We start from the raw sequence: 19,399 nt of genomic DNA, 5'->3' as shown, positions 1-19,399 counted from the left end.
GCTGCTGCCGCCGAATGCCGCTACGCCAGGACGAGCCGCCTTTATACTCGAGATGCTGATGACGAGCGCCACAGATGCGTGTAGGCAGTCCAAACTTCAGCTTCTTGTGCGCAGGCCAGGGCGGTGCGGAAGCTCTTCCGCATGCGCCTCGATGTGACGATATGCCAAGGTCGACGGTCCCGACTGCAAAAAGCAGAGCACAGGCTTAGATTCGGTGTTTCCCTGCCGCTGCTGCTGCCGCCGAATGCCGCTACGCCAGGACGAGCCGCCTTTATACTCGAGATGCTGATGACGAGCACCACAGATGCGTGTAGGCAGTCCAAACTTCAGCTTCTTGTGCGCAGGCCAGGGCGGTGCGGAAGCTCTTCCGCATGCGCCTCGATGTGACGATATGCCAAGGTCGACGGTCCCGACTGCAAAAAGCAGAGCACAGGCTTAGATTCGGTGTTTCCCTGCCGCTGCTGCTGCCGCCGAATCGGCTTTCCTCCTGTTAGAGTTTCAATTTGTGCTTGTGGGAGAGGACGTACCAGTAAATGTGGCAGCCGCCGACTCCACGGTGTCTTCGTGCCATCCATGGTTCGGCCGGCCACCCCACCACACCCAAACAAATTCTGCAGTGTTTCAGTTGTTATTTCATTGGGAATCGACATCCTTCGACGAAGCCCTTCGTTCAAGCGAGTTAAGGGCAAAGGAATGCACTCACCGGAATTCACACTTACAATATGCACTTCAGGAAACGGGTGACACAGGGGTGGGGCGTCGACCTTTACTCGGGGTACCTTTTCTTTCAAACTGCCTGATCGGTGATGGTCTGGCAGAAAGACGTGGCGTTACGAAGCGCTTTCTGGATAGTCTGAGGGTTCATCGGGCGGGCGCACATGGCGCCTCCACTACATGTCACTAGTACCAGATGAATGTAGATCAGTAGAATTTGGGAATCCACGCTAAAACCACAAATAAGGCAGTGCAGGGTGACATGGGTTGGGCCTCTTTTGAAGTCGGAGAAGCGCAGAGTAAAAGTTGTTTTGATGAAAGACTCAGGAACATGCATGAAAATAAATTGGCAGCTAAAGTACACAAATATCTGCGCCTCAAAAGCGCAGACACAGAATCGAGGAAGAGGTCAAGAAATTTGGCAACCAAATTCAGGGTAATTTGAAGCGTAAATAGACAACCAGGAGTCATCAGAAAGAACGTGAGAGATACAGTAAATTGGATTCAAAGGGTGAAAAAAAAAAGACGCCATGGATATTACCAGAACGGGAAGAAAGGAATTACAAAGGAAAATCTGTACGATAGCACAAAGGGCAGTGCCTTGTTGCCTGAGGCTCGAGCTAGTTATCAAAGATGAAATTTATACCTGAGTAAGTATTCACAACAGGATGAGCTGCAGCGGAAATCGTAAGACAACTCTGTACATCGTAATATAATGCGAAGGTATTCGCGCAGCGAGACCTGTGCGTAACGTACACTTTCCAGAAGCGCTGTGCTGTAAAGTCGACGGAAGCATTAACCGCGGTAATCAGTCAAGAAAAGCAAGAGACGTTTAGAGTATTGGTGGGGAAAAAGCAAGGAAGAGATTGATCGGACCCGATCTGTTACAGGCATACGTAACGGCACAAAGTAGATGTAGAAGTTTTTTGTAACAGAAAAAAGGTTTGGGAGACATATAGACAAAATGCTACACTGAAAAGCATGTATAGCATACCTGATTAGCTTAAGCAGGCTAGGTGACCATTAGTCAGCGCCCAGATTCAAAGGGGCTGCCAATAAATCACCATCATCATCGGGCCGCTGACGTCCGTCCCCGCTAAGAAACGAGTTCATGAGAGAAAAAAGCTACCCGCCACCCTGGGAACGTCATGACAGGGGAGGGCATGTAGCACGCGTGTCCGAACTTTACCTTGCGCACACGCCTTTTGTAGGATGCATACACGTTCTTTATTTAGCGGCAAGCTAGGAACAGCAGATAGTGAAGGTAACGCGCATTGTAGATATGATTTCTTCAGCGACGTTGCTGTTGCTGATTTCGCCACTTTCAGGTAAGTTTGCAGAAAACATAACTTCCTAAACCTGGCGGCGGGCGGCGCCCATTTTCGGAGGCAACAAGGACGGCATAGGTATCATTACATTTTTTTTCCTTGCGTTCACGTGTTACAACCTTGTGCCACCGCATCCTTCAATAACTCAAGATCGTTACCCGCCTCGGCAGCTTAGCGGCTAACGGTGTTACACTGCTAAGCATGAGGTCTCGAGATCAAATACCGGCCGCGGCGGCCGCATTTAGATGCAGAAAGGCCCGTGTCCCGCACATTGTGGGCATGTCAACGATCCTCTGGTGGTTATAATTAATCCGGAGTCCCCCACTACGGCGTGCCTCATAATCAAATCCTGGTTATAGCACGTAAAATACCAGAATTCATTCATTCCTAAAAGCATTTTCGCGAACAGAATAAATGGCCGCTAAAACGTAGGTACTCCATTCTGATTTTATTCCAATATCCTGATGTAAAATTCACGTGACCATTGACGCAAGCAGGAGCGGTCACCCGCAAAGTTGTTTAATCAAACCAAATGTCCAATCAACCCCAAGTGTCCAATTAAACGCTCTGCTCGTTTAAAGTAGATTATTTTTTTTTTCATGGCGAAGAGCATGGCATAAAAAGGCAGCTTTTTCCTTATTTAATTGGCTGACGAGAGGTGGGGAGCGCGCAAAAGAGGAGAGTGTTTCGATGGAGCCAAGCAAGCACAGTGAAAGCAGATAACTAAATAGGGAAAGTAGTGCCGGCGTCTGCGATTGGCCCGCTTCCCCTTGCTTAGCTTGCGGTGGCTGGCCGGAAATCGCGGTGGCACGCAACTCGAAAGTTATAAATACCACTAAAGCGGATCTGCAACGAAGAAGAGTTCGTAGAGCGACCTCGCATACGTGCCGAAATAGCTCGACAACGTTACACTACCACGCAAAAAAAAAAATTGTTATACGCCAGCAGGTCAATTCTCGCCAGTAGCTCCGAGCACACAGTGCCGGAGCGATCAGTGGACGACCATGTTCTGTTCGTTTCAGACGGGACCAACTCTCCGGGTGCTCTTAAATAAAGTTCATATTTGCTCGCCCTATTAACGCATCTTTGATGCGTATACATTACTTTGACGTTGTCAGTTTCCGCGGATTTGTGACAAGCGCGAGAAGCGCACTACGTGTGGCCCGGTAACATCTTCTCCGATCGCGCAAGGCTGCTGGTGACAATGGCGTAGATTTGTAAACTGTGCGTTTTTTTTTTACTTTCACTGTGCACACGTCACCTTGAGATTGGGAGTGTTCGCAGCTTTCTGGACGTCTAGTTACATAAAGACGAAGTGCGCGGGACCCCAAAAATGTTTGACCAACGGCGGAGGGCAAAGAAAGAAATGGAACAGAAATGACGCGCACGGCTTTATGTTATAGTACCATATTTTTAGCACACCTTGATGAAACATTTGTAAACTGTTACAACGAGACAGAATTCGTACACTTTACGAGAAGTTCGGGAGAGCCGCCAGGTGTGGGGGGAAAGGCAGGCCGTGCGGGGTTCTTAATGGGGTAAAAGGGATAAAAGGGTTTAGGATTACGGGACGCGGGGTGTCAGAGAAGATTGCACCATTAGCTCGTCTTCGTCGAGAAATTGGAGAAGCGAATTCAGCACTTTGCAGGCATAACAGCAACGACGAAAACACAAACAAAAGAAGGGAACACTGACAGACACGGACAGTGTGCCTGGCAGTGTTCCTTTCTTTTGTGTGTGTTTTTTAGAGCGCAGCTCTTTGGCGTCCGTTCCTGGGTTTCGCGTCGTCGTCGGCGCTGTCGTCGGCCTCGTAACCAGCTCCGCCCCCCTTTCATCCCCCCAGCGCTAGCAGCGACCGACTGATACCGCTGGATGCCGCTGACGCCGCTAGAGAGTCAAGATAACGTGACTGCATAGAACACCGTCGCCGCCATGCAGAAAGAGGAGGAAAGGGTCCCCCCCCCTGTTCTTGTGTGGCGGATAGGGTGCTCTTCAGTTGCCGACGCGCCGGTTATTTCACGTAGGCCCCGGCACGTCGACGAATACGTGACCACCTTCCCACGGCTAGACCTGGTTCTTAGCGCTGCGGAAGCGAGGGTATCATATTGTTTGTGTCGGCATCGGCGGCGTTGTCCCTGAAACCAACTCCGCAGCTGGGGTTGACTCACTATCGGCGTCAGCGGCATCAGTCAGTCGCTGCTATCTCTTCCCTCCTCCCTTTATCGTGTTGTCCGCTTGCTGCGCGCGCTTCTGCCCCCATCGTTTGCCGCTGGGTGTACACGCCGCCCCCCTCCCCCCTCTTCCTGCGAGTCTCCGGTTGTCAAAGCGCCGGCTCGAACTTAATTCCTTTCTTCGCTCCTCCTCCAATGCAACCCCTGTGCGGTGGCAATCAGAGAGCCAGATCGGTGGCGGCGGATCTGTATATGTGCACCGCCCGAGCCGAAATTGCCGCTGCCGTTCGCCCTGTGCGGTGGCAATCAGAGAGCCAGATCGGTGGCGGCGGATCTGTATATGTGCACCGCCCGAGCCGAAATTGCCGCTGCCGTTCGCCACTGCGAAATTATCTGCCAGTTCTTTCTGAGCCATGAGCGAGACGAGCGATGGAAGTCCTCCGTCTGCTGCTGCTGCTGCTGCTGCTGCTAAACGAGCTGCCAGAGCAGAGGCCCAGCGCCGTCGCCGTCAGAATCCAGAGGTGCGTGCCGCCGAAGCAGAAGCTTACCTAGTGGAGTCTTTGTTAAAGGAATACGTGTGAAAAATTAAAAAAAAATTCTGTGATAGCGCATACATGTGTTGCTCGATTTCTTTGCCTCAATCTATCGAAAAGGTGAAACAGCTTATTTGCTGCGCTCAAATTTCGCATTAGGAAGTAACGTAATCGTCGGTAATTTTTTGGCGCTGCTGTTAGGCCTGCAATAAGTGAGCAACTCGCCTAAGAACTCGTTTTACTTGAGTTCAGCGCCTTCTTGCAGCGCCGAGGTTCTCCTCTCGTAATTCAAATATCCAGTTATTATTATTATTATTATTATTATTATTATTATTATTATTATTATTATTATTATTATTATTATTATTATTATTATTATTATTATTATTATTATTATTATTATTATTATCTTAAATGTAGTGGACTCTGGCAATACTCAGGAAGATTGAACATTCTGGTGGGCTTCAGAAATGCCCTACAAGTATAAATTTTAAGATATCTAATTATGCTAAGTGGGCGCAAGCGAGTAGAATATAGATACACTTTGCGGAAGGTCGACGTATGGATATCAGCAATACGCTCACACAGATTAGCCGCCGCGTCATGCACCCGTTATTTTCTTCTACGTTCATCTTGCAGAGATAACTCTACGTTATTTTAAATGCTCGTAAGGAAAATAAGTATCGTCGTCATGCCATCGACGTGACTGTGTGATCATTGCCGTTGTCGTGCCGTCGTTATGCCGCCGTCGATTTGTCGTCGTTTCATACAGTTGGAGTATAGTGTGTACGGGTGATAAGGAGTTTCGTGCAGAAGTTGCGGAAGATAAGCCGGAGCAGCGGTGTACAGAAGCCGTTGTTGCGCTAAATGGTTTCTGAGCCGGAAAGAATCGCCGTAGTCTACTGATATTTATCTCTCTCTCTCTTTCTGTATTTTTCCTTTTTATCGGCCTCGACAGATATTGCCTACCTTACACACCATACACCAAGGGGAGCCAACGGAAGGGAGGGAAACATATTTATTATCAGGAAAAGTTGGAGATGTCGGCCTGACCTACTGTGGCCTAGCCTGCCAGTGAGCGTAGGGCTAACGGTGAAGAGGAACAATAGGAAACCAAGACGTTACAATGACAATGATAAGAAAGAATGTGGAGCGCATTAATAAGAAATCTGGAAGAACTTATCACCAGTCGCATATCCATGCAGTTCACTTTCCCTAAAAAAAAAAGAACCCACAATGGCCTTCACGGCCGCACACGCTGAGTATCTCGGCCACGGACCTGAAGGAAGACTTGCAGAAAGTGGCCGGTTGACGATGCATTGCAATGGTCCAGTCATGAGCTGTGCCTCTAGCAAGAACATCCGGCACCCACAAGGCAAGCGTGTTATCTATAGCCTCCTAAGCAGTGCGGTTGTCACGGTCTGGGCTGTGCGCACGCAGCTTATGTTACGGCAAAGAACGTAAAACAGCTATCATTGTACGAGCATGCTGCTGCACGATTAGTTGGGCATTACGATTTCTCGCACATTGCACGGGGCCCACCCCAGAGCGATCAATTGCGAAAGCTTGGGGCATCATGGGTGGTCAGCTTCGGCGGAAGAGCTTAATGACCCGTTTTGTCCACGGAAACGCAGAGAGCACGCAGAGAACGCGATGACACTGGGAAAGCCCTTGGCTATTTAAACACGGACTGTACACAAGAGAAAGCTCGAAAACACGTCTATATAGCGCACGTGACACAGCCAGAGCACATGCCAGCACGTGTGGCAGAAATCTTTTAGAGCGTGATATTTTAGACATATCTATAGAAGACACATATGCAGCATTTCCCACTCTGCGCTTGAGGTATTAGCTGGGTTTACATTGAACAGCTAATTCTCACGTGAACCCGTGTTGTTCAACTGTTCTGTTGAGTATATGTGGGAATGAGTGTCCGCGGTACGCAAGGGGAAATGCCCATGGAACAGAGGCGACGCGCTTTCGCGTGTTTTGTGCATTTGCTTACAGCACCTGCCGTCTTTACCCTGCTGTCGCTTTTGCTAATTGCTGATGACATTAATGAGCCCCGCACGGGATTTCCTTGGCGCTTACGGGAAACAATAGCGCGCGACAAACTGCGCCTAATGGGAGAACAATATGACACGATCAACTCACAGCTCGCGGCATGTCGAAGCGATAGCGTTAGCGCGCAAATCATGCTTTGCACGACCTATGTGGTTGCCGTACAGGCCCGCGGGGATAGCGAAACAAACGCGTTCGCGACGCGCGCGGGACTACTTCAAAGAAACAGCTGTATCGGTTGCGCGTTTGATGCTCGAGTATACGCCGCTGATATTCGAAGAATAACTGGACAGGCGGGTTAGGGGCAATGGTTCGGCAGAAAGCCTGGACCACCCGAACGATACGCACCCTACGCCGAAGGCGTACGCGAAGCAGAACCTTCCGACTGCTCAGTTGCAGTTGTACGTTTATAGAGCTCCTCGTTTTGCCACCTTCCGAGCTATAAATGAGACACAGCGCGCACACGATGCCTTGAAAGAGAGCGGTATCATGGCAATGCTGACTACTACGAGAGGGCGGCGTAGTGTGCACGGGCTCTCAAGGCAGGTGTTAGGATAGCCCTGTTTTCATTCCTTGTTTAAGGGTTTTCCTTTTCCTTTTTTTTTTTGCGTTCGAAGGCTCGGTAGGCATAATCAAGCTTCCCTTGTTTGCGTGCCGTCATTATTTCTCTTCCCGCTCGCATCTTGCGACGTCAACGTGTATTAAACGCACCCCGGAACTACTCAGAAAGGAGCCGAAGTGGCGTATATACGCGAGGACAAGAAAAAGAGAACGAATAATAAGCGCAAGATAACGAGCTAGTTCCAGGCTTGACAACACGCCCCGACCATCGTAATGTAGAGCGTGGTGACGGCTCGCAGGCATTCGATGGTTTGTTTTGCCAGACGGAGGCGAAATCGGGCTCTTTCGCGGCGTTGGACCCCGGAGCGTATCTGCAGGTTAGTGCTTGAAAACCACAAACTTTGAAACGAAATCTTTAAAACTCGCTATATGATGTTGCTTCGTAATTTTCCGCTTTATGTGGCGGAGTATTTCTAATCACGACGCCGTAAATCACGTGGGTTCCGAGTAGTTTTCACGTTGAATGTAAAATGTGCACCTTTGCTTCCTCGAAGTACAAATCCCTAAATAGACTCGTCATATTATTAGACAGGGTTGTAGAGAGCCTCACTTGTTTAGGTTACAGCGTGGGCTTATGTTTTTATTGCACACTTGCACTCCATATATATATATATATATATATATATATATATATATATATATATATATATATATATATATATATATATATATATATATATATATATATGAACGAGAAGAAAGGAAACCGAGGGGCTTGATCTTTTTTATTAATCCAGCGCCACCACACTCCCAAATGTAGGAGGCGGATGTGGCACATCCTTTCTGCCGCCAGTGCCACGAGTACGTTATCTATTTGGCTAACGTTCCCAGGGTTATCTCTAGTAATAAAACATAAATACCCTAAAAAGTTGTACTAGGAAGGAAAAGGGGCCAACTAAGACGATCACGAGAGGGAGAATGACACAGGACAAGCGTAAACTTCGTCTATCTTTATTCACCGAAAAGTCAGGAAATATGAGGAAAATCACAGACATGTGCACAAGGACCATAATGCATCATATGCCAAACCGTTCAAGATATGAAATTTCTTTTTTAAAGAGGGTCACAGAAGTATCAGTAACACAGTTTTTTCCTCCCTTCTTTATATGGAATGCCTCCAAAACCTTACGTGCCTTTGTACCTCTGCTTTTGCCAAGAATCTTTATCTCTCGGAACCGTGGTTCACACTTCTTGCAGTAGAGGCATTGTTTCCGCGGCGAATGTTCTGCCGCCCGATCACAAGCAGTGCAAGTTGCGCAATGTTCCGAAAGACGCGCCCTTCCTTCTTTCAGCGACCGCACATGTTCAGCTGCAGTTTCATTCACGCATCTACCCGCTTGGCAGGCTTTTCTGCGGTTCAAAAGTATTTCATACACCACACCGGTGCAGCCCTTTACAAACTGCTTGCCGTGCTTGTTCGTGCAACTGCTCCTCGAACCCTCGCTGACGAGGTGGACGCAGAGCTGTGCTTGTTTCCGAGGAGCTGAAGTTCAAGTATGCACCATCTAGCCCAAATGAATCTCGTTCTGAACCCTAAAATGTGGATGGGGAAACGGCGCCGCGGTAGCTCATTTGGCAAGAGCATCGCATGCCTAATTCGAAGACATGGGTTCGTATCTTAAATGCGGCCCTTTGTTTCTTTTTTTTATCCACTTTCATTTCCATGAGTTTATCATTTATTTAATTCACTTAGTAAGTACGAGTAATTCCTTTATGTTGTCCTTGTATTTGTTTGTTGGCTTCTTATTGTACGATTAATAAAAATCGGGCCCCTCGGCTTCCTTTCTTCTTGTTCATTACATTACGAAGGTCTCGAATACGGCTATATTGATGCCTTTAGGTAGCATGTGTAGGTTTATTGACCAGTTGCCGTCACCCGAATAGATCCATGTACACAAACGATGATAAACGCGATGGCCGCGTCATCGACTGCTGTGGTTCAGAAGGGGTCTCGAGCTCTGGTAGCGAAGACGGTGCAGTGTCGATTACCGACGCACAGTCCGATACCCGGTCGAACCCACTGGGCACTCCTGGCCGGGCTGCTCTGATGCTGTTAGGACGACCCTCTACCTTTGTCCCTCCTACCCTCTTTCTCCTTTACTCCCATCTCCCCCCTCGCCCCCTGCTGGCGCTCAGCCGTGCTCCTTTATGGGTTGCAGAAGATAGAGCTAGCCTTTCCTCCATTCCCCACGAGAACCACTTCTCTCACTACAGCCCAAATCCGGGGTCTACAGAGGGCAGGCTGCGAGCCCATCTGCCGAAACCTTGTCGGGTGCAGCTGCAACGGCGCGATGGTACTGCTCCCGAGCTTAGCTGGGTTGTCGTCGTAGCTGCTCCGCTCGCAAAGTACCAGTGGTGGTCTGCAGCGCGTTTGTGGGTCGGGTGGAGCCGATAGCGTTGTTTCAGCGTGTGCCTGTAGGTGTTGAAATGGCGGCTGGTACAGAGATTGCGTTGCCGGTGTAGCCTGAAATTGTTATTAAAGCTCCATTCCTTTCTACCTAGGTTCGGTAGGCGTGACCTTCGTAGTCGTCCCATGCTTTGTTGGTTCCGGGAAGTCCTTTTGAGGTAATCACCCCTCCTTTGTCGTCACTCCAGACATGGCGATTACACCATGTATAATGTATTGAGTGCCCACACCGAAGAGAGGGATAGCAAAGAGAGGAAAGGCAGGGAGGTCTACCAGACGAGCGTCCGGTTTGCTACCCTACACTGGGGGAAGAGAAAGAGGAATAGAAAGAGAGAAAGCGGGATAGAGGGAACACTGTGTGCGCGCGCAGCAGAGCGATTGGAAATCAGTCAAGTCCAAGCAAGTGCTCCGCCGATACGTTAGGCTGCCGTCATTCTGCTGTCTGAAGCAAACCTTGGTGTTTCCCCATAGCTGCTGATGCACGTTGAAGTCTCCAGTGAAGACCAAGGAGTCGGTTGGCGTCAGCAGTACGTTGCAGTACGTGGCAGTATATTGTTTTGGTAAACCCCAACCTTTTCAGTGCGAATAGAATGCTGCGGTTGAGCCATGATGCTTACTCAAGACTTCCAAGCACTGAACTGAGAGCATCCAGTACCTGCAATGTACTTCGCGCTGGCAGAATGTGCAGGTTATTCAAGAGCATTCGAAAAGTATTCGTGAGGGACCGGAGTATCATCATCACTTGCTGGTCTTCTTCGGGCAATTTGTCAGGAACCCGCGCTGTGCACTCTGCAGCGGTGCGCAGCTGTATCACATGACGTGGCTCCGGCTCCGGCTGAGGCATCACCTCTGGCTGTGGCATCGGCTGTGGCATCGGCCATGGCATCGGCTGCGGCTTCGGTTGTGACTTTTGCTGCTGTTCTGGCTTTGGCTGTTGCTTTAGTAGTACGGACCAAATTGTATTGTTCACCACCATGACCTTGTAAGATTTAGAACGAATTGCGCCAGGCCTAGGGGGCAGAGGAGGAGGTGTTGTCGGATGGGCCGTACTCTTCACAGAGGCATCAGCGTACTTTGAAGTCCGACGGCGTCGGGAGCGTCGCTTTCTAACGGCCGCAACAGCTTCCCGATAGACGAATGGTCTATCGCCATATATTTCAAGATTTCGTTTTCCTTCATTTTGGGACAGTCCTTCGAGGAAACATCATGGGATCCAAGGCAATTGGTGCATTTGAGAACCGTGGTTGCACAAGAGTCTGCAGCGTGGGGCTCACTGCAGCGTGAGCAAACTCCCGTGTTCTCGCATACGGCGCTCGCGTGTCCCAGCTTCATACGATTGCGGCATTGGAGTGACCTTGGGATGAATGGTCGCACAGGGTGCCTAAAGTGGCCCATGTTTACGTGCGAAGGGAGAGTGTGGCTCTTGAAAATTATTGTTAGACAGCGGGACGTGCCGACGCGACACATAGGTTGTGGTGACGCCATCAACGGCAGGCTTCACTAAAATCAGCAAGTCTGCGCTGGAGATGGAGACGTCCACGTAGTAGATGACATCAGTAGTGGAACCACTGTTCAGGGGGATGTACTAGCGGAGCTTGACCCCACCTAGTTCAGTAACTTTAGTCAAATTTCTTAGTGCAGTCTCATGTGTGACGTCAATAGCCAGCACATTTTTTTCGTGTGTTGACTCTAACGTCTGCGACCAGACTTGGCGCCACCGGTTCAATTTGCACCGATACAGACTGTCTGTTCATACGCCTCGGGTTGTCGGTAGCGAATTCTGGTACAAACAGAATCGTACTGACTGCGCTGTTCTGAGTTGGTCCTACCGTTGGCGTGCTCGGTGGTGTGTCTCCGTTTCGCCTTGTGGTTCCGCACAAGCACGAAGGCGTCATCGGAGAAGTCCTCACTGCTAAGCGAGTAGACACTGCTGTCATCGCCGTCGATGACGCTCTGTAGGCCGGTCTTCAGGACGAAGATGACGTGTCTGCGAGCCAGGACGCTATTTCTTTAGCTAAGCTGTTTTCTCATTATTTCTGCGTAAATCTTTGGAGAGCCGGCATGGTTCGTGGCGCGGATGCAAGTTGACGTCCCCGTGCCTCTGCCGGGGATGACGACTTCTGCGGAGGCTGCGTCTAGGAAGACCGCACCTAAGGAGCCCCGTGAGCCTCTAAGTCATGAAACATCGGTAGTTCCACGGCAGACGGCTGCTAGAGGCCGCAGTGCGGGATCTCCGCTTGCTGGCTGAACTGAGAACGCAGAGGTGGCGTCCGCCGACAGTCGTCCTGCTCACGGCAGCGGGACCCGCCATCTCTTGGTGGCTGGAAGTAGTCGCTATCCATGGCAGGAGAAGGTGCGAATACCAGGCAGGAAGGACCGAAGCGCAGAGTCAGGTGGAAACGCGGAGCACACGGTAACGGAAGGGAATGCGATACCATGAAGGACAGCATGGCTTGAGCGAAATCACCGGTGTAGTGCTGCCCTGAAGCCGCCGAGGAGGTCTGGTCGCCGACTACAGATGTTGCGGTGAGTAGTTGCGGTGGTGCTGGAGTAGTGGGATTCATGACCGAGGAAGCGCGGTCGGAGGTGCCCGCAACACCAAGGACCCACGAGAGCACGTGACTTCCGTCTTGGGAATTCGTTTTCTAGACTGCGCCATTGTAGTGATGAGGAGGAGACAAGAGGCCCTCCCTGCGAAAGCCTTCTTTACTTGTTCCTTTTCTTCGTCGTCTCTCTCAGCCTTCGCGCTGCCGTGTGCCTGTCATCTCTGCACCATTAACTTTATTTGCGAGACAATCTATAATGGGTGACGCATCTTTGAGCGCAAGAATTTCGCAGGAAGTACAGTAGAACGCCTACAATCTGGCGAAGCAGCAGCCTCGCGAACGATCATGCTCAGACAGGCAAACCCGGTGGTCTGTACAGGCAGCTTTATACCGTCAATTCGATCCTTGAAGTCGAATTGATCCTTCAGGCACTCGAATTGTCCGAATGGTCTCATTAACGAACAGCGGCAAACTGAGTCAATTTATTCATTTGCTCTGAACATTGCAAGTGTACTTTTCTAACACGCCGTATTTCACAATGTTATCTTTCCTGCTGAATACGACTTTCTTAACATCTTAAAGAATTCCTTTGTTTACCTCGATGGAAAACGGTGTGTAACTTCCATACGGGACCATTGTAAACGGATGATGCTAGACCATTAAACAAGCAGAAACAAACGGCTTCACGAGTAAAAGGAGCGTAGTTAACAAAAAAAAAACGAAAATAAAACAGCTTCGCGGAGTAGTAGCACCGTGTGGGGAGTTGCTTGGGTGTTCCGGTGCGCGTATGATTGGGAAGCAGTGGGGATCGAATTAAATGAATCGACATGCTTTCGCGTTTAAACAAATTAATTTTCCATTCATAGCAGTGTATAATTTCTCGGCGAGGCTTTCAAGTGCCCTAAAAATTAAGCGAGACGTCGAATTAGCGGAGTTCGAATTAACGAGAGACGACTACATTTTCTTTTTGTTCTTCTTTTTTTTTGCTTTTTTACGGCGCGCGGTCTCTGTTGTCCGCTTCAGATTTTCATCTCGCTTTGGTTTTGCGTTTATAGGCGGCAGGGGCACCACCCCACCCGAACGCTTATGTTGAGTGGGTTTAGACATCGCTTTTTCCATTGTCATTGGGCAGTTCCCGCTATTTGTTCACTATATTCCCCGTCCTGTGTTCGCACGTGGCAACACCACCCTTCCCTCCAGCGCTCACATCGAGCATGTTTTCAGTATCAGACCTAATCTCATCCCACTTAAACGAGGGAAGATGGCGGACTTAATGTTGAAAAACCGTTATTTGTGAAGGCAAGCAACGTGCGGAGGGCTCCTGAAGATGCGCTCCTGTTTACAAGACATGTCGAACCAACTAGCCCAGCAACTTACTACATCTGAAGGAGCCAGGCTAGTTTCCTTCAAATTACTGTATTTGTGCAATGTCACTAAAGGTTTGGAGGAAAGTGTACATAAATGCAATTGATTAACGTTTAATAATTGCTCAGTTAATATGGTGGATCATTGATTCATTACTGTATTCGATAACATTTTCGCATGAATTGTAATTGTAATGTTTTTCATGTAACGTGTACAAGTCTGGTTCATGGAGATAGCCGAGGAATTTATTGACACTTTAGGGTATTTTCCTCCCCTTCCCGATTGCGAGGCGCAGGGAGCCGCTGCGCGCTGGCTGCTCTCTCATGGATAGCGTAAGCAGAACGTCACCTCGAGGGGCGCGGCTTTGAGTTTGTTGCCGCATCCCAATTTCGGTTTCGCGCGCTATGATGGTCGAATTTCGTCGTACCGCAGTTCCGCAAGTAATCGCATTTTTCCCGATCCAAAAGTTGATCTGGCTTGTACGGGGAGTTCGCTCCAACTTCCAAATTACGATGAGCCCGCTAAAAAAAAAAGTTAAAAAGTGACTTAATGATTTTTTTTTTTATAGTTAGCGATTGATTACCACGTATCACCCGTCACCCCATGGCCGCTATCACTGATGGCGCGTCTCCGCGATGACACGTCTCTCTTTTTTCTCAAAATGGCTATTTTTAAGTAGTACTTAAAGACTTCGTAGAAATACCCGGTATGCATAGATCGCATTTTCGTCATTTTGTGATTGACTCCTTTTCTTCAACTCTTAAGAAGCATATAATCAGCAGAAATGACGCCTATATGGTAGTGATTTTGCGATAAGACAGACACACCCTTGTTATTAGTCACTTTATGATTTGTCGATAATACACCTTAGTGTTTCTTTTAGCTTACCAAGTAGAGTTTGTCAATATTGGATTCTTACGGGAGTATATATGTACGTTCTGGATAATACAATCGTTTGTTTGTTTCTTTCCCTCTTTCTTTCTTTCTTTCTTTCTTTCTTTCTCTCGTTCATTCTTCCTTTCCTTCTTTCTTCCTTTCTTTCTTTCTTTCATTCTTTGTTTTTTAAGTGCTGAGCAGACACTGTTGCACCTAACTGACCGAGGCATTGTCAAGTGGCTTACTTGAGGTACTGAAAGGTAAGGCAACACAGGTTGAATAAAACATGAATGTCATGTTCCCCATATTTTGCAGAGGTTATAATTAGTTGGTCAAGCGCCCAGAAACTGTCCAAGCACAATGCTCTACAATGCACAATATTACTGACTATACGGCTCGTTTGCACACGTAACTAAACTAATAGACGCTTTGTCTGCGGCTTCCTTCAGTCGCCTGTCCTGCACTGCTTATTACAATTTGAGCGTTAATGTTTCTTCTTTCTCCTCTTTATTATCTCGCAGTTGTGAACGCTGAGCATATGCTGCTGTTAACCGAAGGATCCAGATATGCGTTCGATAATCCGTAAATAGTGGCGTCTAGCACTTTTAATATCCAGGTCAAGCTAACAAATGACTGTGTGTGCACTTACGCCCACTTTAAAGGGTGTCATATTAGAGGCTCTTCCTGGCAGACACAAATCTGGACGGCTAGGCACCAGGAAAGTTGTTGCACTTAATTAGCCAACAAGAACGCGATGTAATTTTGACGTAGGTGTTGCCGAAGCAGGCATGTGTTTTCCCTGGATGCGTACATCCGCTTTTCGTTTGCTCTTGCTTCCCCAGAGGGAGACGGCCAGGCGTCCACCCGCACAAGCTCGTTTCGATGCCAAAGACTTCAGAAGACCGGTCACGATGCTGTTCTGGCCACGCGTTGGTCTGCTGCTCCGCTCTGCACTGTCCGCCTGCTTGTTTCGACTGACCCTCCAGCGGTGCCTCCCAGAGTACAGCAAAACAGAAGGTCACACCGCTTGTCTTCCACGCAACAACGAATGCGACATCGTGTCTTCAGGATTGACGCCGGCTGAGCAGAAGTCATTCGTCGACGTCCACAACAAGTACCGGAGCATGGTTGCCCGCGGTAGACTACCACGCTTTCCTCCCGCCTCGGACATGCGGAAACTGCGCTGGGACGACGGCCTGGCGGAAGTCGCGGAGGCGCACGCCAAGCAGTGCAACATTCGGCACGACGCCGGACGTCACCGGTCGACGGCGAAGTTCCCGCGCACGGGACAGAACCTGGCCGCCTTTTGGAAGAGCAACGGCGCTACCAATGGTTCCTCGTCTTGGGTCGGCAACGACATCGAGAGGGCCGTCAGGTCGTGGTTCGAGGAGAATCACCGCTACCCGCCGTCGGGTTTGAGTCACTTCAGCGTGAACGCGGTGGGACCCGTGGGACACTTCGCGCAGGTCATCTGGGCGAGCACCCAGTTCGTGGGCTGCGGAGCAGTCCGTTTCAGGAAGCACGACGGGCGTGGAGGTGCTACCAACTTCTACGTGTGCAACTACGCGGACGCCGGAAACCACGCGGGAAAGCCCGTGTACCTGCCTGGTAGAACGTGCAGCCACTGCCCGCGGGGTATGGCGTGCGAGTGGCCGGCGGGGCTCTGCACCGGCGGCAGCTTCACGGCGGCCTACCAAACGGCGCGGTCATCGACTGGCACATCAGTTCCCGCAGCGATGGATCCGAGTTCGACAGCGAAAACAGGGACTTGGAGACCCCATTATGGAACACGGTGGTTCTGGAACGGGTCGTGGTACCCTTATAGCGTATCTTCAGGCGCAACGAGGAGAAACAGGGCGTGGATGCGTCATTACGATGCACAACGGCTACGGGCTGGAACGTTGACACGCCCTCCAGTGTATTCGATCCAGACGAACAAAATGGTGACGTGGAAGCCTCCCTATGAAAGCGATAGCTGGGCACATAAATGGCCACTCGGGTTCTGGAAGACGAGAGGACAATCTTTCAACATAATGAGGGAGTGGAAGTACCACCTGGACAACAGTGGCGGTGATTTCCCACAACTGAGGTTTGGGATCGATGACGTGCACGACGTGTACATTAACAGTCCTGAACGTGTAAGTGTGACGGTATTTCGAGGATACGATCGCTAGCGTCATCTTGTGTTCCGAGGACGGGCGGGCGATACTGATGAAGGCACACGATAAAGCATGCGTGGGGTCACATACGGCGCTGCAAATATCAGTGGTTCCCCTGCTTGCAAGCCTCAGAAGCTTTGCACTTCATTATGCAAGCACAAACTCAGAATATTGCATGATGAAAGTCTGCATGAATGCAAATTCGCAACACACGGCTATCAATTTTGAACAGTACTTAAATTTATTGTTTTAAGCATTTCGTAATTTTATGTTATTTCTTCTGTTCAAATTGTCGGCAATCTAAAGAAAAGTGAGCGCTTAAATTTGCGCTCTTATGGTATATGTTTTCCCATCAATACTCCGTCCAATACGCGTAGTACAAACATAAAATTACTTCACGGTTATTCTTACCAATAAATCACACGCACCAGCGTGCAGCTACGATTATGTGGTTGTCATTGATTACTTAAGAAAGCGGGAAGCCCAACACCCACGTCTACCAAATTATCTTGTGTCTGTCTGTTTGTTGAAGAGACATAGCGGGACCATGAATGCTAATGGTAACAAATCTCCTCCCTGCACCCAAGGTAAATAGCCGAGTGAAGGGCGAAGCAAGCAATTAAACCTAATGCGGGCTGACGCCCACAGCCACGAGACATGTCGTTTCATGTCATGGCAAATCACATGCGCGTGCATTTGTTCCGAGTAGTCTTGCATATTTCCGCGCTCTGTAGCAACTGGGAGCACTGTTTCTGTGGCATATATTCTCAACACGTAAACTTTCTCAAGACACACAGCTCTGCGTCGACCCAAAAGTGTTTAGCTCATCGTAATAATTCACAATACTTCATCCTTCCGCTCTCCTTCCTCCTCTACGTTAATTTGTGCTCACCTGCACCTTCACTCCCACCTTGGGAACGAGGTTAGAGTTACGTTGTTTATGCAATGCAACTTTGTCCTTTCTTTCGTTAAACTTCATTTTTCACAATTGATCTTGCTTGCGTAATCTCTGAAGGTAGAGTTCGCATGCTTACCGCTCGGCACTTCTTCGTTTACTTTTCTGTTCCTGTGGTTCGGTAGTGCGACAGTGGGTTCGGGTTTCCTCTATTCCACTCACAAAGTGCTGCTTGCGTTTCATTGCTCAGACGCTTCGCGTACTCTAAAGGATGCATGTCGTAATTTTTAATTTCGCTTCGCCGCAACAAACCTTTGCTCAACCTATCAGGACCATCATCGGAACGGCAACTACAGCTACTAGCACTTTAGACCTCTGTGTAATTTCACGACATTGCATTCAACATACTCAACCTGCTCAAGCACAGCAAGTGCGCATGCACCCGCTGGTCTATGCAGGGGCTATCGGCTTTTTCGTTGGCACCTTGTCTTGCTGGAAAGCTCGCCCGATGGTTTAGAAATACCGGTCGCCTTAGTTCAGTGTTCGACAAAAACACACCTGGATGGGAAAGAACGTAAGATACCTAGAAATATACACTCGACAAATAAAACAAAATCAAGTAAAATAAACAACTGTTTCTGGCATTTAGGCATCGATACAAGATCCTTGCTTCAGTTGGAACAAGGGATCAGAGGGGTTTTCGTCGAACACTGGACTATATTGCTCTTGATACAAGAAGCCCGTCAAGCGGACTGTCCTTTCTTACAGCGAAGCTGTAAAAAGCTAGTTCCCCCAGGATCGTGTCCGTGTGTAGACACAAATCTCCCCATACGTGGGCCGATCCCGCAGATAATGCGATGCAGGGGGGAGCTGCGGCGGAGGTGAAGCAGGCGTAAAGCACTCCCCATACGTCGGCCGATCCCGAAGATAGTACAATGATGGCCGACCCGCGGCGGAGGTGCATTTCACCATTAAGGAGCCCACATATACAGCTTCGCCGGTCGTCCTTCTTCACAGAGTGGAAGAGCGCTGAGTTTTTGTTTTGTTTCTTTGAATTTTTGCAAACAGTCAGTGAGCAGAAACTGTGGCCAGGAGTGTGTGTTTCTACACTTAAACAAACGTTCGGAGCCCGCCAGTGTGACACTGCTGCCGCGAATACGCGCATTTTCCGTCAACAGGCGCATTATAAACAAGAAGTGAAAACAGATTTCGCGTTCGCGCCAGTAACTTTCAGTGTTTATTTGTTTTCATTCTCAATACCATACCGCAGAGAGTTTCATGCATTCATGGATGAATTCATTCGCGCCAAAGCAGCGCGAAAGGGAACATTGGTGTACCCGCTGTTTCAATTAAGGCTCGTACTTGCCCACGGCGCTTAGCGACAAAACGGGAAAGCGCACCCGACGCTCTTGAGGTCCCTGTTACCACGGCCTTTTCTGTTGACGCTCCAGGCGCTGCACCGGCGCGAACACAATCGCTGTCGTCGCCAGCTGATCACGAAGAGTTTGGCTCACGGGTATTGTGAGCAGGAAATGCGCTCGGGAGAAGCGACGCCGCCGACGTGTATACTACACCGTCAATTGTTTCACTTACATTTTTGTTTTGCATTTGTCATGTTGTCAGTGTCCCACCATCAAACAAAAGCTACTACGGTGCTTGTTACCCTAACTCATGCTCGTAGCTTTCTTGGGCCCCGGAGCTTGGCCTCACACCTCGTGGGGCT

The 19,399-nt window shown here is 49.2% G+C and overlaps 1 protein-coding gene across 1 annotated transcript in view; it reads left to right on the top strand.

Annotated features, from left to right (window-relative positions):
* LOC142576316 (uncharacterized) overlaps nt 1-17,225 on the top strand; it is a 30,430-nt gene extending 13,205 nt beyond the window's left edge. The window contains exon 3 of the mRNA XM_075686395.1: nt 15,465-17,225. Within this exon, the coding sequence (XP_075542510.1) occupies nt 15,465-16,796 (1,332 nt within the window). The 3' untranslated portion in view covers nt 16,797-17,225. The remainder of the gene's footprint in view (nt 1-15,464) is intronic.
* The last annotated feature ends 2,174 nt before the right edge of the window (nt 17,226-19,399 follow it).

This window comes from Dermacentor variabilis, chromosome 3 (genome assembly GCF_050947875.1).
Source record: "Dermacentor variabilis isolate Ectoservices chromosome 3, ASM5094787v1, whole genome shotgun sequence".
Classification (NCBI taxonomy): Eukaryota; Metazoa; Arthropoda; class Arachnida; order Ixodida; family Ixodidae; genus Dermacentor; species Dermacentor variabilis.
Note: the sequence above shows the minus strand (reverse complement) of the source record. Positions and strands in the feature narration are given on the sequence as shown.